At 38.0% G+C, this 26,992-nt stretch overlaps 1 protein-coding gene across 3 annotated transcripts in view; it reads left to right on the top strand.

The window, feature by feature from the left end:
* Nucleotides 1-26,992, top strand: part of LOC121907929 (HERV-H LTR-associating protein 1) — a 67,508-nt gene that overhangs the window by 12,363 nt on the left and 28,153 nt on the right. For 2 of the 3 annotated variants that reach the window (XM_042427488.1, XM_042427486.1), the window contains 3 exons: nucleotides 814-1,512; nucleotides 7,791-7,947; nucleotides 9,291-9,373. In XM_042427488.1, coding sequence (XP_042283422.1) covers nucleotides 814-1,512; nucleotides 7,791-7,947; nucleotides 9,291-9,373 — 939 coding nt within the window. Of the gene's footprint in view, nucleotides 1-813; nucleotides 1,513-7,788; nucleotides 7,948-9,290; nucleotides 9,374-26,992 lie in introns of those variants that run through there. The other variant, XM_042427489.1, reaches the window with a different exon arrangement.

Here is a 26,992-nt window from a genome sequence, read left to right as displayed (position 1 = left end):
AAATGTCAGGAAATAGCAGGAAAATCTGCTCACAAGTTCTCAGAACACTAGGTGGCATTTTCAAAACAGTCCAAAGCCCAAAAATATTCATTTTACCATGATATTATTAGATAGTTATCAGTGTAATCAAGCCTTTAATTTTATTTGTTTTTTACATACCTCATTGTTTATTTGAGTTATGTGAGGCGGCTGCTGCAACACTGCAATTTTCCTTTGCTATTAATAAAGCGCTCTATCTGTCTATCTTATCTTTTGTCAAAATTGTTGTTGATTAAAGTTTCCCTCCACTCAAACAGGTCGTTCTTCTTCTTGTTCCTTCAGTTGGACGTTGTTCTCGTCTCTGTGCAGATAGTTTGTTTTCACATACATCTGCTGAAAGAGGAAAGTTTCTTTATGTTCACCTTAAATCTCAGTTAAAGGTACCTACGAGTGTGATTTGTGACATCACAACTAGTTTGGAGCCAATCATGTTCCACATTTAAACCTCTAGCAAACATTCACTGAGTGGGAGACATCTTGTGTCCAGCAGGAATAGTAAGGAATAGTAGATGTCATCTAAAGGATTTTAATGACGTAAATGGACTTTTTATGAAGGAAAAACCACACTAGGTACAAATTATACTCAAAGCAGAGTATTCTTATATATTTTGAAACGTGTGGAGAGGATCTTTAAATTTTTTTGACGGTTGACTAATACTTTCACCACTAGTTGGTTAAAAATCTCCAGTAAGTCATTTGATGTTGCTGAATTTTCTTCCGCCTTATTGCAGCCAGTAAAGCAAACTTTCTTCTTGTCTGTGTTTGATTCTTCAGTTTCACCGACAGCCATGGACGAAGCATCTGCAACAACGGCAACGATCGGCGCTGCACAGCCGCTGGTAGCAGCTCAACAGACTACAACCGTCATGCCACAGAGTCAAACTACAGCAGAAAGACCGAGGACGACGCAACGATTGACGACGCAACGACTGACGACGCAAAGAGCGACGACGCAACGATTGACGACGCAACGACTGACGACGCAAAGAGCGACGACGCAACGATTGACGACACAACAATTGACGACACAAAGAATGACGACACAAAGTGCGACGACACAAAGAGCAACAACCCAAAGACTGACAACACAACAAATAACGACACAAAGAGCGACAACACCAATAATGACACAAGCTACAGAAAAACCAACAACAATTTTACCACCAATCGCAACCTCAACGCAACCAACCACCACCCTGCAAGTCACCACTGTGTCGGTTTCAACTGCCGCAGCTCCGGCTACAGTTGGTACAACCAAACCTATAACGTTCTCACCAGCGATTAGTCTGACCCGGCTGACTGCAGCTACACACCAGCTGAGAACAGAAACCCATCACACGACCTCCACGGTTCATCCAACCAGACCGTCACCTGTCGGTCCCACAGCGGGACCTACGGTGGCTGAAACGATGACAAGGCCTGTTAGCAGGAGAACTACAACACCCAGCAAGTCTGTGGAAACAGAGAAAGCAGGTAAACATCTGCAGGTGCATCAATTAATTGTTTAATTTATCAACAGGAAATTAATCATCAACTGTTTTTATCACAAAACAATAATTTTAGTCATTTTTTTAAAGTGCAAATCCCAAACATTTGTTGGTTGCAGCTTGAAACTTTTCTGTGTCATACATAATATAAAACTGGATATTTTGGATTTTTGATTGTTGATCAGACAAAACAAGACTTTTGAACAATTCACCAGGGAGTTATTATTTGCTTCTATCAGATCTCTCCAAAAACTGAAAGAAAACTAATTTGCTCTCTCTGTCTATTGTTAAATCGACTCCAAAACACACTGAATGTGTCGCGTCCACTGAACAACTCCTGCGTCTTGTTGACGTTCGAGTGACAGCGCCCTCTAGTAGCCGTAGTAACTATGACGGGAGCGAAGGAGGGAGTCAGGTGACGTCATTATAGAGCGACAAACTCCACATAGGGAGGAGGTCGGGATGGATGGAAAGGTCAACAAAGCATTTGACACAGAGATCACTGTTCACTTCCTGTTTCCAACTGCAAGTCAACACTGTTTTATCAATTAGTCGATTGATTATGTAGTTTTTGCTGCACTATTAATAAGCTGCGGTACGTTAATTTTTTAAGTCTGTCTTAAAACAACAGTCAGGAGCCCAGGTGAACATTGAAACATGTTTTTCTTGCTTCTTCTTCATTCCTCCTATAAAATGTATTTAAAAGTTTATCTGAAGCTGATATGACGCTTTAAAGCAAGTAGATATCTTTCAACGTTACAGTCTTTTTAGTGCCAAAGTTCCTCTTTTTGTTACTATACTTCCACCTGCAGCTCAACAGGGAAACACTGTCCGAGGAGACACAAAGAGGGAATTTGATGCTAAAAAAGACACTTGATATCACTAACTGTGTGTGTGCACGGGAAGGAGAGAAACTGAGACACATGCAGGAGGTTGAGATAGTAACCATGGTAACGCAGGCGCAGCCCCCTTCTATGTGAAAGCTTTGATGGTTTTAAGCTGCAAAGGTTAAAAGCAAATTAAGGCCAAATATTCAGTGTTTATCTGTCTGCTACATGATCCGTGAGCCTGTTTGAAGGGAAAAGAGACTCGAGATGCTAAAAGAGACTAAACACAAACAACAATAGAAGCTGGAGTGGTAAAATTATGTAAGACTTATATTTAGAGCAGTATGAACATTAGCTACTTAGAAACATTAATATGATATTAGTAACAACAAATACATAGAAATATGTAAAATCATGATTTTTTTTCCCCCAAAGTCCTGTCGAGCAAATGTGTCAAATTTGATTAAAAATACAAAGTTATGCACTTACTTACAAAAAAGTGAATTTATCTCATGTGGAAAAAACATCTTTAATGTTATAAGTCTGAATATGAACACATGATTACCAGACGTTGTGTTGTCAGATGTTTCCTACGTGGACAACAAATCACATTCATACATTTTCATTCATTTAACATTAAACGTCATATTTCAGATGTGAAAACATTCATTTTGCATGTGAAGGAAAATTACTGATATTATCCAAATATTTCATGCCCCCTGATATCAAAGACATTCTCAAAATCATTTAATTCCCTCTGATTTGATTGTGTTATTGATTGATTTATGGATCTACAAAACAATCCAGAGATAACATGTTTAAGTGAGAACTTTTATTCTCTCCGACAAGATGACACAAAATCGTTAAAAAAACTAATTACATTAGAGCAAATTAACCCCACAATATATTGTTTACACTGTTTCAAAGCTTTTGTTTAATGTTTATTGCTTGTTTTATTGATTTTAATTGATGGACTGTATTCATTATTTGAGCTCTTGAGCAACAATAATTCCCTCTTTTGAGTATTTGTTTGTTTGTGTGTTAAGCTAAGCAGACTGTGTGTTTTTATCGTTTATTTATTTGTATATTCTTGTACGTTGTGTTAACTCATTCTACACGTTTCAATCTAACTTTCTGCATGATCAGAACCTGCAACGTTTTTGCTCAAACTGTATGGATCAACTGAGCGTCCACGATGTGCTCACGCTGAACGTAAACACAGAGTCCGAAAATGTATTCAAACAAGACGACAGCGTCCTCGACAATGTGGACAAAAAGAGAGAAAGACGGAGTTACTTTGTGCATTTACGCTATGAACAGAAAGTAAGAAGAAGAATAGGAAGATGTGGATCCACAGACGTTTGGAAGATGAAACAATCTGATGTGAAGTTCAGTTTTCTATCGCAGTGTCTCAGTCGGACGACAGTTTAACCGCAACATGTCAAATATCCTCCAATCAGATTCAGTTTATAACAGCAGCCATGTTGGAAATCTGCAGACAGACGACCAAAATTTCTGACCTGCCAGAAATCCAGTCGACGGGGCAACCAATCTACGGTAAAATCAGGTTTAATCTATACAGTAACTGCCTGGTTTTAGTGTTACTACAATAGCAGTGGCAGTGTGTCCTTCATGTGTTGTCTGATGTGACCTGTTGGACTCTCTTTTGTTATTTGTCACTTTGCACAGGCAACCAAACTAGATTGCCCTCTGGGGATTAATACAAATATCTAAATAATCTCTAATCTAATCAAAAGACCAAAGTATAACAACAAGTTATCTCACCGTAGATGAGCCCAGACCTCTAAAATTGCCTGTTATCCACTGATTAAAAGCCTTTAGTCTCATCCAAATGATTCTGTAAGTCCATATCAGAGAATCAGTAAATAATCACATTAAAGTAACATAAAATAATAAAAATGAGGCACAATCAAGAATAAACAGTCACCAGTAAACACTGAAGGAACATGTCGCCACAGTTCCCAGTTGAAGCACTAGATGGCAGTAACGTCTCGCTGGAGAAGCAGCTGCTGCTCCCCCACTGACTTCTGCCTAGCAACAAACAGAAGGCCAGAGCATCCTGTGCAATTTGTCACAGAGTCATTAGTTTGCAGTAAAATGAGCATTTGTCGCCCAGCTGCACATCTCTGCGCTCTGTGTGTCGAGTATGTGTACGTTTCAGAGATGATGTTTCTCACACACACACACACACACACACACACACACACACACGCCGGTGATAAGAAGGTTTGATTCATTGTGGTGCAAATAGCTGATCTCCAGAATGTCTGCAGATCATTTCCTGTCTGGATTTTGCTGCTTTTGTGTTCATTTTTTGATAAAATTGGAAATAGCTGCAAGTTTTTAAGATGATGAAGCGTCGACCTGTCCTGACAAACAAACACGCATGAGAAATGATCACAGGTGAAACACATCACAACGTGTCACATATGACATATTCAATGCAAATTAAATACACAATATATAAAGAAATAGAAATATGAATAATATGATGGGATTACACAACAAATATAAACACCATGTGGTAAAATAAATATAAGCAGATGTGAAATGTTGCCTTGCATGCAAATATTTTGTGGTTTGTAGCAGACCACAAGTCAAAGTCACTGACTCTTATTTAAAATTTTAAAAAATTTAAAAAAGCTTTGTGAAGCTCTGAGTCACCTTTCTGCTCACAGCTGGAAAATAAAACGACATTCCTGTCAGTCTCAGCGATACTTTGTGTTTAGTGTTAATTAGCAAATGATAGTATTCTGACAAACCAAGATGGTAAATATGCTAAACATCAGCATGTTAGCATTTAGCTTAAGGCGATGCCTAACTGAGGGTTCACGTCTTTGGACAAGTAGGACGGTTGTATTGGTGTATCCATTAAATCTGATTTAATTACCTTGAACAGCAGCCTTTAGTTGATATCATGTTAGGCGTATTATTTAACACCAAGTTGGATATCTTGGAGCTTTCAGAAGAAATTTCTTGGTCATAATTACGACTTGGATGTTGACATGAACACTAAGTCTACGGCCTCACAGAGCAGCTAGCGGGACTTTAAATCACTGTCCTGTTCACGGCGTTGATGCACGTCATGTTGTATCTTTAGTTCATTGATACAATAATTAATACAATAATTCCTACAGTTATTCATATAGTTAAAAATATACAGTTAAAAGGGTTAAATAGTACAAATTTGGAGTCAATGTGTTATGAGTCATAAGCAGAAAAAAGGAAGTAAGCTTGAACGCTTTTTTTGTCAGCACAAGATGCATGTAAGCAGTGCAATGCCGTACGATATTTGATGTAATAATGCGTGCTTGTTCAGTAAAAGGTTGAACGCAGAAACGTGAAGTTGCGGTCATTTTTGTAGAAAGTTACAGCTAAGTCCCTACACGTCAACTCTCCACATGTGTTCCGGTGATTAGCACATCCCAAATACTATACAATGACTACCTCGTCTAGTCTGTACGATGCATCTGGTTTGTGTTACAGGTGTGGCTGGTGTGTGTTGCACCTCAGTCTTGTTTTCGTCTCTGTTGTGATGCAACTATTGCAGCCCACAATGAAACATAATGGTTGGTGTTTTTAAAGTTCAGGTCTGTTACAGAGGAACTGCACCGATTTTTACACATCAAAGTCTGTTCACAGGACTTCATATGTATGTGGAAAAAGAAGTTGTTTGAAGGCGTTTGTGGCTTGCAGCTTTTTTTTTTTTCTTTTTTCTTTTTTTTTTTAAATTATTCACAATTTAGCACATATCACACACATACTCCTATACACAGCCACATGATATCACACAGAACAACAGGGACAATACAAACTAGATGTGCTCACAGGGACAAAACCAAAAAAAACAAAACCAAAAAATTCCTACCACAGTCTGTGGGTTGTCCGTTATTCAATGTGAATTTGTCATTTTATAGTCTTTATATAGTCCAGTACTGAGGACCATGTGGATTGGAAATCTTGCAAACTTAAATGCTGTTCACTTGTAATTTCTTCAACAGGCAAAAATTCAGTCATCTGCTCCAGCCATTGACCCATGGTGGGTCCTGATTGGGAAATCCATGTAATGAGGATACATTTTTTAGCAAAATAAGTAAAAATAGTAAACACATCTTTTCTTGCAAAGGGAAACTTATTTTCCACATCAAAATTCAACAAATATAGCATAGGGTATAGCTCAAAAGTACAATTACACATATCTTGAATTGCTTTATGCACCTTCTCCCAAAAGGAGTAAACAGCTCTACAATACCAAAATAAATGCATAAATGTTCCTGATTCAATTCCACATTTTCTACACATAGGTGAGTTTGTATCATCAAACCTATTAAGCTTCACTGGAGTTATATAGTATTATAGTATAGTATGATTAGTTATATAGTGGCTTGCAGCTTGACACTCTATTAATCGCTACTAGCATGATACATCCCAATCTTTCAACCAATCTGTTGCCGTTGCATTATGGATAATGTAGGAACCCGGTTTTGACAAGGAAGAAGAATGAGTGGAACAAGGAAGACAACATATCTTGTTCTGGTGCTTTGATTTTGATCTATTGTGAGTGCAAAAAGGTTGTAGAAGTGCAACGCTAGTCTGGTGGAGTACAGTTGCATATGTGCTTTTTGTTAGTTACAAAAACCAGACCAGTGAATTTAATTGAATTTTCAGACATATGAATGACTCACATGTGAAGCATCATTTGATATGCAGTTAAAAAAATTCACGACACAGATACTATATGTTTGTTTTTCTAATACGTGCTGTTTTTTGTGAGGCTGCTGTGCTCCGACTATAATCATGTCAGACTGACACTAATGAATTATTTAAACAGAAAGAAATAAACCAATGAGGGAGGTGAAGATGAAGATTAACCTCATAAATGTCCAAACCATCTTTCTGTTTGGTTCAGTGTCAAAGTTTAGGATTGAGAAATGAGTTTCCTGCTCTGCTCTGGATATAACCTGATAAGGATTGCAAAATGAGCAAATAACTGCAGAATGTGGAGAAGAATCTAATTAAAATTCACATTTGAATATGTATTTTTATGGTAATTAGAGACCTGTGTACCTGCAATGCATTCATTATGATTAGAATGCATCAGCACCAGTGATTCCTGTAATGGGAATTTAAGTAGTGAAACGACATTATGCAAAATGAATACAATGAGAGAATTTGAAAGATGGGTGTGATGATGATTTATTCTGTACATAAAATCTCCACATCACCACTGTGGGCTTTTACAGGTTAATTATAACGTCTTTGTTTTATTATTTCACATACAAACCAACTTCTGTGATCATCTTTTTTTTTTTTAATCTGTGTAATTAACTTGTTAATGACTTTGGTTTTGTTTGGTAGCACAGAGGTTCAGAAGGTGTTTGTGACTGACGTGATCCCTCTCTCTGTCTGTTGAGAGGTTGTCCGTGGAGGAGACAAGAGCTGACCGACGACTCCGTCTCCAGCAGCACGACGACCGTCGGCGCTCACAAGCTGCAGCCCTGTGTCCTCGAGCTCTGCAAGTTCTTCTCCCAGTGCCTCTGCAGACCCTTCAGCCACAAGACACGCATGAAAAGGTTTTCACACCAGTAAATGACATCCTCTAGACTAGGATGAAGCTGCTGCAGTTAGAACAGTGGAGGAGGTGGAAGACAAAGAAGGAATTCCATCCAGGCAAAGTAAAAACTGAAATGAACGATTAAGTTCATTAGACAAGGCAAAATGTTTATTTTTATAGCATAGTTCATGCTTTACATAATGCATTAAAACATTAAAAAAGAAAAATAGTACTTATAACATTGAAATGCAAATTAAAATGATAGAAACCCTTTTTAAAGAAAGAAAGAACAGAGACATGAATACAGAATAAGACCTTCATCTTTGTTGTGCATTTGCTCTCCCAATCAAAGTCAGCTGTCAGCCTTGGAAATACTTATGATGTCCATTTTGCAAATATTACAAATGCCAAGCATGAACATTCTTGCTTGTTTCATTTGTTTGTGATCCACACAATAAGCGTGGTTGTTTTGTGGCTTTGCAGTAATTATTTATATGATCAAAAGTCATGAAATAATTCATTTGTGAACATATGAAACCACGGTTTTGTGCTGCAAACATATAAAATAAACCAGTAAACATTGTCATTGTCATTTGTCAAGAAACATTTAGCTGTCGAGGTCATAAGTATGCTGAAGTTGGTTGAAAAGTAAATGTTTTTGGACATTGATATTGCATATAACTGTTGCTTCAATAGTACTAGAATAGAATAGAGACGAGGTCACATTACATTACATATTAAAAATAGTTAATGTCTGACTACATTTCAGTGTGAGACAGCCTAACTATGTGTTCACATGTGCAATAAATCCTTAAATAAAAGCCAGTAATCGAAAGAATATCAAAATTAAATAACAGTGCTATGTACATGAACAGTCATGTCATACTCTCTGATCTACGGTTTCTCTTCTTTAACATAAATACTGTCTCATTCACTGATTAATTCCAGTCTAATTTGCCGATTGTTGTTTGGTGTTACACTACTATCAGTGAAATCACTTCCTGCAGATGTTTCTTACTAAAAGCCGATCCTGAAAAGGAGAGAGTTTGCATAAACATCTTTTTCACTTTTCAACCAAATGTAGCCTTTTGACCTGCAAAATGCTTGAAAACAAAAATCGTTTACTTATGTCCTCCAACTTTCTGCACTCATATGAATGGCTCCATACTTTTTCTGGCTTGTCATTAAGACCTTCTATGAGATAGATCTGATTATCTCTGGAGACCATCCTGCTGCTCTGAGTGCACCATGATGACTCTTTTATTTGACATATCAAAGATTCTGACTCAGGATCCTCTTGAGAAAGGGGGGTTTGAGTTGATGTGGAGGTCAGCTATTGACAGTAATTCTCTTGTCTTTCAGATACTGTGACGACAGCCACCTCTGGTACGAAAAACACACGTCTGAGGTCTGTCGGCGGGTCAGGAGAATCTCCTTCTCTAGAAGTAAGTGGACTGTAGAGGAAGGTACGATCAATCGATAGCAGCCAAGGTGAAGAACTTAGCAACTCTGAAAGCACTGTCAGAGCAAATCCACATCACCTGCCAGGCTCTGCTCACACTGGAGTATCTCCATGTTTTGAAGTGAAGCTTTATTGAGGCTTCACAGATCAATGAGCTTCCTCAGAGCCTTTGGCTTCAGGCTCTGAGATGATCCACTGTACAAACCAGCCGGTACAAAAGCATCACTGCCATCCACACCTCAAGTCAGATATTGTATCTATATACTGTATAGTTCTCTGTTTATTAGGTACACCAAGAAAGCCTCAACTTTTTCTTTGATAAAAAAAAACAAGATAACATTAATAATATGACATTGTTAACACTAAAATGTACATAACAGGAAATGGTGACAAAAGTAGTAACTTGTACAATTACTAAATGTAGGCACTGCTGCTAGTAAAATAATATAAAAGAAAACCAAAAACATTTTTAGTGATTATTGTAAATAATAAAGTGACTACTGTAGTTTGTTTATGCTGCCTCCAGAGCAGAAGGAAGCTTCCTGATGCTGGCCAATCAGAACAGAGCGGGCTGTTAGGGAGGGGGGCAGAGGGGAGGGGAATCCAAAACCGCCTGTTTCAGACAGAGGCTGAACTGTGGGGCTGCATAAAGGGCTAGTGTAAGAAAAATAAGGAGTTTTTTTGAACTGTGAATCATGCAAAGCAATTCCAGTGGAGTCCAAAAATTAAAATATAGAGCTGGAAATGAGCATAATATGTCCCCTTAAAGAGAGATTCTGCAGACAGTTGGACTAACAGGCAAATAAATTGGACAGAAAACACAATATTCTCATGTGAGGTAATTATGGAGCAGCTGATTCACAGATTTGTTGTTCAGTGTTTTAAAAAATATTAAACATAACTTTAAAAGATGTCCATGTTTTTAAGTGGAAGTCATGCCGGTGCTTCTAAACACTACAAACGCCGTTGTGAGTGTGTGTGAATCAGAAATAATTGGGGTGCACACTTCATCCTTCACCTGTACTGATGGGGACGTGTCAGCCATGTTTGCTGGGAGTCGGTATCAGAGCTCATTAGAGCAGCAGCTCCGCAGGTGCTTCTGAGCTGCAGCAATGAATCCTCCAAGCTAATGGGCTCAAGAGGTCGCAGAGAGAGCTGCCTCTCTCACAGCGTCCGACACGCCGATGATCCCACCGCCAGGCCGGAGAGAGGACTCACACCGTGTCATATCAGTCCTCCCTCCAGCTCTAATTAGCTCTAAGTGTGTATTTTTAGACTTGGTTTTAGTGGGATTTGAATTGAAATTGACATAAAATAGCAGTGATTAAAAGAAAGCTTAAAAACCCCTTGAAAGCAGTCAGAGATTACATACCTCCACCAAGTAGGACACCTGGCTCAAAAGGCAACATTGAGTCTTGAGTCTTTTCTGTGCCTTTTATATTTTATTCACTATTACTATTGTTGTTTTTTCTTCAATACACCTTACCTACGATTATAAGAAATATGTTATTCACTCCTAACACTGTCCCACACTAAACTCCTACAACAGCCAACACGTCTAGTCTCACATTTTATCTAACAGACTCGTTTTTAATGCCTTTGTTCGTCCTCTGTGACCAGGGCCGTGCAGAGACCTTTAGTTAAAAAGGGGCACATGGAACAAGACTTTTAAACACCATACACTGACGTAACTTACAGCATAACCTGTTGAATTATAGCAACCCTTCTTCAAACAGAATATAACATGGAATCTTACAACAAATCGCATCATATTATATCGTTACCCCCCACCTGATGTAATCGCAGGAGGACTATGATTCTCTCTCTATTGTGTGTGTGTGTGTGTGTGTGTGTGTGTGTGTGTGTGTGTGTGTGTTCTGTTGGCAGTAACGTTTTTTTAGTTAACAAACCAGACTTAATTTTAGTATCAATTTAAAGTCACAGATGTCTTATTCAGCAGCGCAAAAATCACACTCAGCTGTCTCATCTCAGCTATCAAATAGCATCTCAAATGTTCCTGACTGTGAAACCCCAACATGAAAATGATATTTGAAATTACTGCCTGTCATTATAACAGCAATAATAGACACCAAGATGACTACACACATAGCAATCCGAACATTCACTTATCTGTGCACATCTCTCACAAAAAAGTTTATATCATTTCAAAACATAAACAAGGGCAGAAACATTCATAAATTGAATGTAATGACAAACTGTACAGCAAACAGAACTGTCAGTGTTTTTATTTACCTCTTTTTAATAACCACCACCACTTCTTACAGCCATATGAACTGTAGCTGTAATGCAGATCAGCCATGGTACTAAAAACAATAGTGATACATTTGTACCTCATAATCATCACTTCATGTTCTACCTGATGGGGCACATAGTACAGTTGCTGTTGAGGGGGTTGCTGGGGGTTGCTGGGGAGGTTGCTGCCGTCGTAGGCGGCTTTTCATTATGCTAACATGTCGCTTTCCCTCACTTCTGTCTCTTCGCGAGGACAGATGAATTTAATTCACCAAACAGGACGTTCTCGCTCACTCCAGCGTCATTTTGAGGAGACACAACTACTCATGACGCACTTCACCTCAACTGTCAAATATGTAGGAGTCAGCTCTAAATGTGTAGAACTTATTAAGTAACAGTTTAAACTCTAAAGTTTAAACCAAAAATCCATTCATACAATTAATTAATACTTTACACTGTTACTTAATAATTTATACATAGTGATAGCTGGACGGAAAACATCTGATAATTGCTCCAGTGTTTTATCATTTGATTATAGATCTATAGTAGCGTCCGGCTGTCACACAATAAGACGCAAATAGACAATTTAAACCTGTTAATTACTGAATGAACAGAACTGACATAAAGGAACAATAAAAACAGCTGTAGCCTGCGGAACATGTCTAAATAAAACGTTGCTTATTTAGTTTGTGAAAATCTGACGTGATGATTTTGTAGCAGACACAGCTGTGCAGCGTCATATTTTCCTGAAGGAGCTTAGATGCACTGAAACACAGAAGAAGAAAGGAGAAGCCTTTTGGCTTATGAAGAAAAGAGAAGAAGAGTGTTTTTTGTGATTGATTCATGATTCAGTAATTTTCATTTGTGAATAAATATGATCAGCTGCTGTTGGTGCTTTCATTCCTGTCCCACAGGTAGTTTTGTTGATCTGCTGTATTACTACAACAGCGCGACTGTTTACTGTCCCGTCAGATCAGCTGACCAATCAATAAACACATTACATACATAGCATAATCAAAAGCACCCATACTTTTTCCCTTCAAGCAGCACACTGTGGTTAGCTGGCGGCTAACTGAACAGGCTGTACAACAAACATGCATGTTCACTTCACTTCACTAAAATACACCAAACAACGCGCACATAACACCGCTGCAAACCTCACTTAGCGGCAGCTGAAGTTCTCTCTTTTTGGAGCGATATGAAGTCCCAAATCATTGTTATTTCTCCCGCTGAGCGCCTGTCTGCAACGTGCCTGGTTGCCACAGCAACTCAGTTACTACTGTTAGGGCACGTCATGGATGACCTCAGGTGAAGGGTCATCATGTGACTGACAGCAGCGGTCATGACAGTCATTTTATTTATAGCTAAATTATTATTAATTGTTAAATGTTCTTCTTGAAGGGCCACACAAGCCTTCACAAAAATCATTAAATAAATAAATAAAAAATAATAATAATTGATGAACGGGCCCTCACACCTCCGCGCACATCCAGATCAGCGCAATCAAGGGGCTTCTGTGACGGGCATGTAGATGTCTTCAGATCCGGGTTGTTTTCAGACAGTGCAAGAAGGAGATAAACATCACTTCCTTTGTCCACTGTTTTGCCTGCTGCTGGGGCTGCTTCACTGAAATTCCATAGGGGGCGCTATTCAGCCAGTTTGCATCACTGATGGAATATTGTCATGTGTACGTGTTCTGGCCAGGAGTCTTATCAAATATGTAAAGTTTGGTGCAGACTGGAGCATTTATAATAAAGTTATAGCAACTTCCTCTGTCATGGCGACATCAAATCTCAATGGTGTGAGGATGAGAATTTTCTGCAGGGTGAGACATGTCTGTCTTGCTCACACCTGTGTCATCAAAATCACAAGTTTTGGGCCCATTCACTTGAATTTCAATTAGTAAATTGAAAACTCTTGATGAGTTTGTGTGTAAAACAAATTAATTTCCTAATTTTCATCAAGTCTATTTTTAGAAAAGTAAAGACTTTTAACCCACATGACCTGGTCAAAGTTTGATTGACATGTGTGTGTAGAGACAATAAGTAACTGCAGCTGGACACAGAAAAATACTCATATATTTGGATGGAGAGTGTGAGCGAACTGCTAGGTGTTTGGGCCCTAATAAAGGAAAAACTGCAGTACAGAGCTACAAATTTTAGTTTTGATTTTATTTTTCTGCAGCACTTTATAACTTAACTGTCACTCTCACTCCATTTTTTCCCTTCCCCTCATAGGTCATCCCCACTACTGAATTATAAATATAAGACCTATAATTATTGTAAAATAAATGTTAATAACACCAAACTTCATACAAAGTTTGTATATAATGTACTGTATATACATATATGTATATAGGCCTTTCTGCTGTATCCTACAAAAATTAGCTGCATTCAACCCCCACACCGGTGGCGGCTGGTGACTCAAAAAATTGGGGAGGACAGGAGGAAAACCAACAAACCGCATCAAACTATATCATTGTCCCCCACCTGATGAAATCGGAGGGGTGGGGGGCAATTTTATATGCCAATAAAACAATTTGCTTTTAAAAACAAAAACCCGAGTGGTGTAAAGGCTGCTTCTTTAAATGCATTTAGCATATACATATTGTTTCTAAACAAAGAAGAGCTCATTTTAGCCATGGACTGGTTCAGATGTGTAATTTTAACAACAAAGTGAAATTCAAATTCATAGTATTGTTCTATTGTGACAATAGATTTATGTTCTCATCAAAAACAGACAAGATATCACATGATTTACACGTGTTTCCTGTGTATTTTCTTAGTATACAGAAATATATAAAGTACCACAAAGCTTATAATGTGATACAGGAACAGATCAGTGCTGAACACTGAAAGACTGAACACTAAAAACATTCACAGATCTAAAAGTGTAGGTTCACATCAGAAAGTATTAATGCATTTATTAAATACATGACTTACACACTCTTATTTATGTGTACGACATACAAAATATAGTCTACAAAGCTGACATGTCAACACTAGGGGTGCAACGGATCACAAAAGTCACGGTTCAGATCGTATCACGGATTTGAGTCACGGATCAAATCATTTTTAGGATCAGCAAAAAAAAGGGGGAGGCAGATAAAACTTTGTTTTCTATTTATTCTGTAACACACAGCACGAAACAGCAATGAACTTTTGCCCATGGTCTTAAACTGGCTGAATAGCGCCCCCTACGAAATTTCAGTGAAGCAGCCCCAGCAGCAGGCAAAATAGTGGACAAAGGAAGTGATGTTTATCTCCTTCTTGCACTGTCTGAAAACAGCCCGAGTCTGAAGACATCTACATACCCGTCACAGAAGCCCTTCGATTGCGTTGCGGCCTGACGTGCAGGAGGCGTGTGGGCCCGTTTAACGCTGCTTGCAGCTTTATGCTTGTAAGAAATTTCATTGCGAATCCATTGACACAGGTTTGAAAGTGGTCAAACTTAGAGTTTAGACGTCAGAAGCCTCTGTTTGACACAAAGTTCATGCCTCCCCATTGCTTTACATTGTAAGGCCGATGTGGCACTGCAACTTTCCGGCCTTATAAAATCTAAACCGTTCAAGTTATTACAAAGTTTTTAACAACTTTTTTTCAGCACAATGTCATAAGTCATGTATCAAAGTTTGAAGTCGATTCCATTAACGCTCTCGGAGGAGATAGCGTTTGTTCGGGGGCCAAAATATTATAATTTGGGGGTCTTATATTGGCAGGCTAATTGCGGACTTCCTGTTGGATTTAGGTCAGGGGTGTCAGACCTATGATTTGTAGGTCTTGATGAGACGAATAATTGAGTTTTGGTTTGATCTCTCTATGACATTCCTACGGGCTGTGGCAGCCATTTTAGTTACATAGGTGGCGCTAGAGAGCACATTTTGGCACTTTGGGGGTTAATTTTTACATTTTATCAAATTTTTCACCAGACTTGATGTGCATGCCAAATTTGGTGAGTTTTTGAGCATGTTTAGGGGGGCAAATTTAGGTCTGAAGTGGGGGAATAATAAGAAATAAACAAACAAACACACGAAATACTTCGGTGCTCAGGCCCTAAATATGGCTTTACAAAAGGGCACTTTGGACATCAAGGGGCAAAGGGGCATCAAGGGGAGGAAATAGCGTTTGTTCGGGGGCCAAAATATTATAATTCAGGGGTCTTATAATGACACCACCCCCCCTCCCCTCTCTGCACGTGCCTGTTGAACAGTGTGCACATTTTCCACATCTATAATTTCCATACACTTGTTGAGGAAACCAATTAGTTTGTGCAGGTTCCTTATACATAGAACTGACAACAATATCTCTGACATGTCTGCCTCTTTTGAAGCAAAAACGAGGTCTAGAGGATGACAAATGATTCAAACTTGGGTCACATTCTAGGATTTTCCAGTGTTTGTTTATAATCTGTTTGACTTGCATAGATGTCATACAATATTCAGACACAAAAGATATTCTTGATTTTCAGTGTTTTTAGGGGGAGGATTAAACAATTCTTCCCTATCCACACTGTTAGCTTTTTCAACAGTTTGATCAATGAGTGACTGGTCATATCCCCTTTGTCTAAAACGTTGAGACATTTCTTTAGCCGTAGTTTGTTAATCCTCTTCTTTACTACATATTCTTCTCAATCTCACAAACTGACCTTATAAGATGTTGCTGATCATACGTTCAGGATGGAAACTTGTAGAGTGTAAAATGGTGTTTCTGTCAGTTTCTTTTTGATACATAGATGTCTCCAATTTCCTATTTTCATTAACAGTAATCAAAAGATCCAGAAAATGATTTTTTAAATGACTGTATTCCATAGTAAAATGTAAAGTGGGATGAATTCTATTTTTATAGCCGCTAAATGCCCTAAATTCATCCTCCAGTGAAATAGATTAGTTGATTAACAACCCCAGATGTTACATTTCTGTTAAATCTTTTTGACTCCTTTCCAATTACTTTTGCACATCACATTGTGCAAAAACATGTTTTCTAACATTATATGCAACTTTTATTTTGAATGATGTTTTTTGTAGTTTACCCATGATGCATCTCTCTTGAGCACAAAAAGGTTGCTTTGTTCTCTCTTCATAAAACAGTTGTGTATGGACTCATAGAATATTGTCGCTACTACAGGAGTTGTACTTTTCTTCAAAATGCTTTTTGAATTGATTTTAATTACATATGACATCCTCTTCATATTCATTAACACTAGAATGTTTTTTTTTATTCACTGATAAGTGCATACATATATAGATAATATGGACACACTAACAAATACAAAGGCGACAGGAGATGATATTGGTTTACAAAACATAAAAGGACACAGATAGGTAATGGGACAGCATGTGAAGAAAAGAAAGGGAGGGCGTGATCTGTTTGGGTTTGGATGCATTCAGGCAAGTTTTGCAGAGAGGTTGTTTGATATTGTCAGTCGAGATCTTTTTCATCCTGTGTCTTGTTCATGTAACCAGACAAAAATACACACACAAAAATTGATTATTTGGATTTCATATTTTTAATAGTGTAATGTTGAGACTTCATGCAATCAACTGTGGGTTTTTACAACAGACCTCACATAGCAAAAAGTAGGAATCCACTAAAAGTGTTTTCATCATTGCCATCATCAAAAATACCCCCATCTGGCCTGAGAACCAGCTCGATCACATCTCCCTTTTCCAGTTGAAGAACACATCCATTAGACACAGCGGCATAACCACCGCCAGGAGCTCTATTATAAGAGTAAAACAGTATCCTGCCATTGTGATTCAGTTGAATACCCATTATATTTGAACCACGCATGTCCCACCCGCTGAATCTGAAGTAGTAGGCTCCTCTGACTGGGGCTGTAAAGATACCTGCAACAAAGGAGGAATTCATACTTTTAATTGTTTTTGTCAGGCTTTGTAGGTGTGTGTCTAACTCTGGGAATTTGTTGCCAAGTACGTGTGTGTTAGACTGTGTTAGAAATCTAATCAAGGAGTCAATTCAGTGAAAACACAAACCAAACCAAATACAAGTGAGAACTATCAAAGCTTTCACAGAAGAACCCATTAGAATGAAAAAATCTGCCAACAGAATAAAAATAGCTACATAATACTTTAAAACATGTGCAAACTATGTAAAAGAGAAAGTCCCTTCACCAAAATGGCATCATGTATATCCCAGTATAACATGCTTTATTTGAAAGAGCTTTATAAGAGCTTCTAACCCAGAAATAATCTACTAAGAAAACAAGAAATACAAACAAAGAAAAAAACATTTTAAAAAAATGGAGAGACAGGCAATTTAAAGAGAGATATTCCACACTTGGACAACTAGGGATGCAATAAAAGTTATACATGAAAAGGAAATTCCAAGAAAAATAAGTTGGATCATAAATCTATAAGATTGTGTAATAGTTCTAATAAAAACAGTGTGAGAAGGTGAAAGAGGTATATGTACCTGTATTTGGGTTATAAGCCTCGCCGATGTTGGTGTAAATGTTATTGAACTTAATTGTGGTGTAAACACCGTAGGGTCCAATATTTCCTGTGTTAGCAATGCCCGCAGAAAACGCCACCTTTGGTCGATCTGTGTGAATGTGGAAGACACACATAGAGAGAATATTTTCCTCTCATGTCAGTAACAGGTGCAAAATGTCACTTCTGTCTCATTTGATAACTGCATTCATGTCACTCTGCATCCCGCTGCACAGAGGATGACCCTCGATTTACTCTTGCCATTCTCACTGCTACCGTAATATGACATTTTGACTTTTTAATAATGATATAAGCAGCTCACCTGCACTCCCTCCCTTGAGCTCCTCCACCTGGAGCTCAGTGGAGCTCATTCTGGCCTCCAAATCTGTGAACACATTTAACATTTATATTATAGAGGAGGTAAACTACATAACCGGAATTTGAAATACCTGTATGTGTATCTAATAAACTGGCAGCTGTGTGTTTTGCAGCTTACCAGTGTTCTCCGTCTTGAGCTCCTCCACCACTTTCTCACTGGTGCTCAATCTGGCCTCCAAATCTGTGAACACATTTAACATTTATATTATAGAGGAGGTAAACTACATAACTAGAACATTAAATACCTGTATGTGTATCTAATAAAATGGCAGCTGTATATTTTGCAGCTTACCGATGTTCTCCCTCATCAGCTCCTCCACCACTTTTTCACCGGCGTTCATTCTGGCCTCCAACACTGTGAACACATTTTAAGTTTTTTTACCAGAAGGTTCATTTTGAATCTTAGATATTAATCTCAGTAAACACCTTAAAGATTTGATCACATTTAACTCTTAAGCTTGACAGGAAAAACATCACAAACATGAATTAATTATATATCATTTAATAAAATGTAAATATCTACCTGCATTTTTGATTTCACTGGCTGTCAGTCTGGCCTGTATGGCTGGGATAAAAGCAGTAAATTAGTCCTAAAAGCAACAAATATGTGAACATTGCATAAATCTGTTTAGCACTATGTGAATGAACCTGTATTCTCTTGCTCCAGCTCCTCAAAATACCTGTATGTGTATCTAATAAACTGGCAGCTGTGTGTTTTGCAGCTTACCAGTGTTCTCCGTCTTGAGCTCCTCCACCACTTTCTCACTGGTGCTCAATCTGGCCTCCAAATCTGTGAACACATTTAACATTTATATTATAGAGGAGGTAAACTACATAACTAGAACATTAAATACCTGTATGTGTATCTAATAAACTGGTAGCTGTGTGTTTTGCAGCTTACCAGTGTTCTCCGTCTTGAGCTCCTCCACCACTTTCTCACTGGTGCTCAATCTGGCCTCCAAATCTGTGAACACATTTAACATTTATATTATAGAGGAGGTAAACTACATAACTAGAACATTAAATACCTGTATGTGTATCTAATAAAATGGCAGCTGTATATTTTGCAGCTTACCGATGTTCTCCCTCATCAGCTCCTCCACCACTTTTTCACTGGCGTTCATTCTGGCCTCCAACACTGTGAACACATTTTAAGTTTTTTTACCAGAAGGTTCATTTTGAATCTTAGATATTAATCTCAGTAAACACCTTAAAGATTTGATCACATTTAACTCTTAAGCTTGACAGGAAAAACATCACAAACATGAATTAATTATATATCATTTAATAAAATGTAAATATCTACCTGCATTTTTGATTTCACTGGCTGTCAGTCTGGCCTGTATGGCTGGGATAAAAGCAGTAAATTAGTCCTAAAAGCAACAAATATGTGAATATTGCATGAATCTGTTTAGCACTATGTGAATAAACCTGTATTCTCTTGCTCCAGTTCCTCAAAATACCTGTATGTGTATCTAATAAACTGGCAGCTGTGTGTTTTGCAGCTTACCAGTGTTCTCCGTCTTGAGCTCCTCCACCACATTTTCACTGGCGTTCAATCTGACCTCCAAATCTGTGAACACATTTCTGTTTACTATTATGAAAGGTTTACAGTCGACCAACAGCAAGTATGAAATTACATTAAAATCTCTAATATGTGAAAAGTGCATGAATCTGTTTAGCACTATGTGAATGAACCTGTATTCTCTTGCTCCAGCTTTTCGATCTTGCTCTTGCTGTCCCTCAGCTCCATACTGTGTTGGATCACCATTTCTCTCAGCGCCTTCAGCTCAGCCCAGATATCAGGGGTGATGTTAGTCTGATCACTGGTTGCTTTGACACCCAGGATCTCAGGCCGAACATCTGTCTGAGTGATATCATTCTCTGTCACCCCTCCGCTCTCACCCTGAGCCGTCGTCCAGTACAGACAGAGCAGCAACGCCAGAAAAGCTGCAGCACGCCTCATTGTGAAATGTCACCTCTTTGGACAGCAAGATGCAGTCTGACACGTCTCGCTGAGTTCCCGTCTTTATATACACGTAAAACAGGTCACTGATCTGCTGTATGAGAATGAAACAGGTGTCTGATAACAAATGTACAAATAGCACCAAAGATCCTTGAACACTGAGCTGAATTTAAAACAAACAACTAGTTAGAATGATGTTGTAATGGACGGGTTCACAATCTTGTAAGTCTCTCTTAAAACAACAGTCAGGAGCCCAAATTAACACTGAAATAGGTTTTTCTTGCCGTAATCATTCCTCCAGTTCATACTGACCATTAGAAGATCACTTCAAAATGCACTTATAATGGAAGTGATGGAGGCCAAAATCCTCAAACCTCCCTCTGTGCAGAAATATATTTAAAAGTTTATCTGAAGCTAATATGTTTGATAATCCTCTTCTTTACTACATATTCTTCTCAATCTCACAAACTGACCATATAGGATGTTGCTGATCATACGTTACAGAGGTTGTTTGATATTGTCAGTCGAGATCTTTTTCATCCTGTGTCTTGTTCATGTAACCAGACAAAAATACACACACACAAATTGATTATTTGGATTTCATATTTTTAATAGTGTAATGTTGAGACTTCATGCAATCAACTGTGGGTTTTTACAACAGACCTCACATAGCAAAAAGTAGGAATCCACTAAAAGTGCTTTTATTATTGGTATCATCATTAAGACCCAAACCTGCACTGAGAACCAGATAGATCTCATCTCCCTTTTCCAGTTGAAGAACAAATGCATTAGACACAGTGGCATAACCACCGCTAACAACTCTATCATAAGAGAAAGTCATTTGCTTGTCATTGTGATTCAGTTGAATACCCACTGAATATGTATCACGTTGTTCCCACCCGTTGAATCTGAAGAAGTAGGTTCCTCTGACTGGGGCTGTAAAGATACCTGCAACAAAGGAGGAATTCAGTCTTTTAATTGTTTTTGTCAGGCTTTGTAGGTGTGTGTCTAACTCTGGGAATTTGTTGCCAAGTACGTGTATGTTAGACTGTGTTAGAAATCTAATCAAGGAGTCAATTCAGTGAAAACACAAACCAAACCAAATACAAGTGAGAACTATCAAAGCTTTCACAGAAGAACCCAGTAGAATAAAAAAAGATACCAATAGAATGAAAATAGCTACATAATACTTTAAAACATGTGCAAACTATGTAAAAGAGAAAGTCCCTTCACCAAAATGGCATCATGTATATCCCAGTATAACATACTTTATCTGAAAGAGCTTTATAAGAGCTTCTAACCCAGAAATAATCTACTAAGAAAACAAGAAATACAAACAAAGGAAAAAAATGGAGAGACAGGCAATTTAAAGAGAGACATTCCACACTTGGACAACTAGGGATGCAATAAAAGTTATACATGAAAAGGAAATTCCAAGAAAAATAAGTTGGATCATAAATCTATAAGATTGTGTAATAGTTCTAATAAAATCAGTGTGAGAAGGTGAAAGAGGTATATGTACCTGTAGTTGGGTCATAAGCCTCGCCGATGTTGGTGAAAATTTTACTGAACTTAAGTGTGATGGCAGTATTGAAGGGTCCAACATATCCTGCGTCAGTAAGGCCGACAGAAAACGCCACCTTTGGTCGATCTGTGTGAATGTGGAAGACACACATAGAGAGAATATTTTCCTCTAATTTCAGTAACAGGTGCAAAATGTCACTTCTATCTCATTTGATAACTGCATTCATGTCACTCTGCATCCCGCTGCACAGAGGATGACCCTCGATTTACTCTTGCCATTCTCACTGCTACCGTAATATGACATTTTGACTTTTTAATAATGATATAAGCAGCTCACCTGCACTCCCTCCCTTGAGCTCCTCCACCTGGAGCTCAGTGGAGCTCATTCTGGCCTCCAAATCTGTGAACACATTTAACATTTATATTATAGAGGAGGTAAACTACATAACTAGAACATTAAATACCTGTATGTGTATCTAATAAACTGGCAGCTGTATATTTTGCAACTTACCAGTGTTCTCCGTCTTGAGCTCCTCCACCACTTTTTCACCGGCGTTCGTTCTGGCCTCCAACACTGTGAACACATTTTTACCAGCTTCTCGATCTTCCTCAGCTCCATACTGTGCATGATCACCATGTCTCTCAGCTCCTTCAGCTCAGCCCAGATATCAGGGGTGATGTTAGTCTGATCACTGGTTGTTTTGACACCCAGGATCTCAGGCCGAACATCTGTCTGAGTGATATCATTCTCTGTCACCCCTCTGCTCTCACCCTGAGCCGTCGTCCAGTACAGACAGAGCAGCAACGCCAGAAAAGCTGCAGCACGCCTCATTGTGAAATGTCACCTCTTTAGACAGCAAGATGCAGTCTGACACGTCTTTAAATACACATAAACAGGTCACTGATCTGCTGTATGAGAATGAAACAGGTGTCTGATAACAAATGTACAAATAGCACCAAAGATCCTTGAACACTGAGCTGAATTTAAAACAAACAACTAGTTAGAATGATGTTGTAATGGACGGGTTCACAATCTTGTAAGTCTCTCTTAAAACAACAGTCAGGAGCCCAAATTAACACTGAAATAGATTTTTCTTGCCGTAATCATTCCTCCAGTTCATACTGACCATTAGAAGATCACTTCAAAATGCACTTATAATGGAAGTGATGGAGGCCAAAATCTTCAAACCTCCTTCTGTGCAGAAATATATTTAAAAATTTATCTGAAGCTAATATGAAGCTTCAGCGTCCAAATGAGTCAAATCAAGTAGATATCTTTCAACGTTACAGTCTTTTTAGCGCAAAAGTTCCTCTTTTTGTTACTATACTTCCACCTGCAGATCAACAGGGAAACACTGTCCGAGGAAACACAAAGAGAGAATTTGATGCTAAAAAGACTGTAAATGTGTCAGATATCCACTTGATATGACTAACTCAGACTGCTGAAGACTCATATAAGCTTCACAGAGACTTTTAAATTCATTTTTGCACAAAATGACTTTTGGCCCAAATCACTTACATTGAAAGCACATTTGAAGAGGATTTAGCCTTAGTTTGATAATCCTCTTCTTTACTACATATTCTTCTCAATCTCACAAACTGACCATATAGGATGTTGCTGATCATACGTTCAGGATGGAAACTTGTAGAGTGTAAAATGGTGTTTCTGTCAGTTTCTTTTTGATACATAGATGTCTCCAAATTCCTATTTTCATTAACAGTAATCAAAAGATCCAGAAAATGAATTTTTTAAATGACTGTATTCCATAGTAAAATGCAAAGTGGGATGAATGCTATTTTTATAGCCGCTAAATGCCCTAAATTCATCCTCCAGTGAAATAGATTAGTTGATTAACAACCCCAGATGTTACATTTCTGTTAAATCTTTTTGACTCCTTTCCAATTACTTTTGCACATCACATTGTGCAAAAACATGTTTTCTAACATTATATGCAATTTTTATTTTGAATGATGTTTTTTGTAGTTTACCCATGATGCATCTCTCTTGAGCACAAAAAGGTTGCTTTGTTCTCTCTTCATAAAACAGTTGTGTATGGACTCATAGAATATTGTCGCTACTACAGGAGTTGTACTTTTCTTCAAAATGCTTTTTGAATTGATTTTAATTACATATGACATCCTCTTCATATTCATTAACACTAGAATGTTTTTTTTTATTCACTGATAAGTGCATACATATATAGATAATATGGACACACTAACAAATACAAAGGTGACAGGAGATGATATTGGTTTACAAAACATAAAAGGACACAGATAGGTAATGGGACAGCATGTGAAGAAAAGAAAGGGAGGGCGTGATCTGTTTGGGTTTGGATGCATTCAGGCAAGTTTTGCAGAGGTTGTTTGATATTGTCAGTTGAGATCTTTTTCATCCTGTGTCTTGTTCATGTAACCAGACAAAAATACACACACAAAAATTGATTATTTGGATTTCATATTTTTAATAGTGTAATGTTGAGACTTCATGCAATCAACTGTGGGTTTTTACAACAGACCTCACATAGTAAAAAGTAGGAATCCACTAAAAGTGTTTTTATTATTGGAATCATCATGAACGCTCCAACCTGACCTGAGAACCAGATAGATCTCATCTCCCTTTTCCAGTTGAAGAACAAATGCATTAGACACAGTGGCATAACCATTGCTAACAACTTGATCATAAGAGAAAGTCATTTGTTTGTCATTGTGATTCAGTTGAAGACCTATTAAATATGTATCACGTAGTTCCCACCCATTGAATCTGAAGTAGTAGGCTCCTCTGACTGGGGCTGTAAAGATACCTGCAACAAAGGAGGAATTCAGTCTTTTAATTGCTTTTGAGAGACAGGCAATTTAAAGACAGATACTCCACACTTGGACAACTAGGGATGTAATAAAAGTTATGCATGAAAAGGAAATTCCAAAAAAAATAAGTTGGATCATAAATCTATAAGATTGTGTAATAGTTATAATAAAATCAGTGTGAGAAGGTGAAAGAGGTATATGTACCTGTAGTTGGGTCATAAGCCTCGCCGATGTTGGTGAAAATCTTATTGAACTGAAGTGTGATGGCAGTATTGAAGGGTCCAACATATCCTTCGTCAGTAAGGCCGACAGAAAACGCCACCTTTGGTCGATCTGTGTGAATGTGGAAGACACACATAGAGAGAATATTTTCCTCTCATGTCAGTAACAGGTGCAAAATGTCACTTCTGTCTCATTTGATAACTGCATTCATGTCACTCTGCATCCCGCTGCACAGAGGATGACCCTTGATTTACTCTTGCCATTCTCACTGCTACCGTAATATGACATTTTGACTTTTTAATAATGATATAAGCAGCTCACCTGCACTCCCTCCCTTGAGCTCCTCCACCTGGAGCTCAGTGGAGCTCATTCTGGCCTCCAAATCTGTGAACACATTTAACATTTATATTATAGAGGAGGTAAACTACATAACCGGAATTTGAAATACCTGTATGTGTATCTAATAATCTGGCAGCTGTGTGTTTTGCAACTTACCAGTGTTCTCCGTCTTGAGCTCCTCCACCACTTTCTCACTGGTGCTCAATCTGGCCTCCAAATCTGTGAACACATTTAACATTTATATTATAGAGGAGGTAAACTACATAACTAGAACATTAAATACCTGTATGTGTATCTAATAAGATGGCAGCTGTATATTTTGCAGCTTACCGATGTTCTCCCTCATCAGCTCCTCCACCACTTTTTCACTGGCGTTCATTCTGGCCTCCAACACTGTGAACACATTTAAAGTTTTTTTACCAGAAGGTTCATTTTGAATCTTAGATATTAATCTCAGTAAACACCTTAAAGATTTGATCACATTTAACTCTTAAGCTTGACAGGAAAAACATCACAAACATGAATTAATTATATATCATTTAATAAAATGTAAATATCTACCTGCATTTTTGATTTCACTGGCTGTCAGTCTGGCCTGTATGGCTGGGATAAAAGCAGTAAATTAGTCCTAAAAGCAACAAATATGTGAACATTGCATGAATCTGTTTAGCACTATGTGAATAAACCTGTATTCTCTTGCTCCAGTTCCTCAAAATACCTGTATGTGTATCTAATAAACTGGCAGCTGTGTGTTTTGCAGCTTACCAGTGTTCTCCGTCTTGAGCTCCTCCACCACTTTCTCACTGGTGCTCAATCTGACCTCCAAATCTGTGAACACATTTAACATTTATATTGTAGAGGAGGTAAACTACATAACTAGAACATTAAATACCTGTATGTGTATCTAATAATCTGGCAGCTGTATATTTTGCAACTTACCAGTGTTCTCCGTCTTGAGCTCCTCCACCACTTTTTCACCGGCGTTCATTCTGGCCTCCAACACTGTGAACACATTTAAAGTTTTTTTACCAGAAGGTTCATTTTGAATCTTAGATATTAATCTCAGTAAACACCTTAAAGATTTGATCACATTTAACTCTTGAGCTTGACAGGAAAAACATCACAAACATGAATTAATTATATATCATTTAATAAAATGTAAATATCTACCTGCATTTTTGATTTCACTGGCTGTCAGTCTGGCCTGTATGGCTGGGATAAAAGCAGTAAATTAGTCCTAAAAGCAACAAATATGTGAACATTGCATAAATCTGTTTAGCACTATGTGAATGAACCTGTATTCTCTTGCTCCAGCTCCTCAAAATACCTGTATGTGTATCTAATAAACTGGCAGCTGTGTATTTTGCAACTTACCAGTGTTCTCCGTCTTGAGCTCCTCCACCACTTTTTCACCGGCGTTCATTCTGGCCTCCAACACTGTGAACACATTTAAAGTTTTTTTACCAGAAGGTTCATCTTGAATCTTAGATATTAATCTCAGTAAACACCTTAAAGATTTGATCACATTTAACTCTTAAGCTTGACAGGAAAAACATCACAAACATGAATTAATTATATATCATTTAATAAAATGTAAATATCTACCTGCATTTTTGATTTCACTGGCTGTCAGTCTGGCCTGTATGGCTGGGATAAAAGCAGTA

Source organism: Thunnus maccoyii, chromosome 12 (assembly GCF_910596095.1).
Source record: "Thunnus maccoyii chromosome 12, fThuMac1.1, whole genome shotgun sequence".
In the NCBI taxonomy this organism is placed as follows: domain Eukaryota; kingdom Metazoa; phylum Chordata; class Actinopteri; order Scombriformes; family Scombridae; genus Thunnus; species Thunnus maccoyii.
Note: the sequence above shows the minus strand (reverse complement) of the source record. Positions and strands in the feature narration are given on the sequence as shown.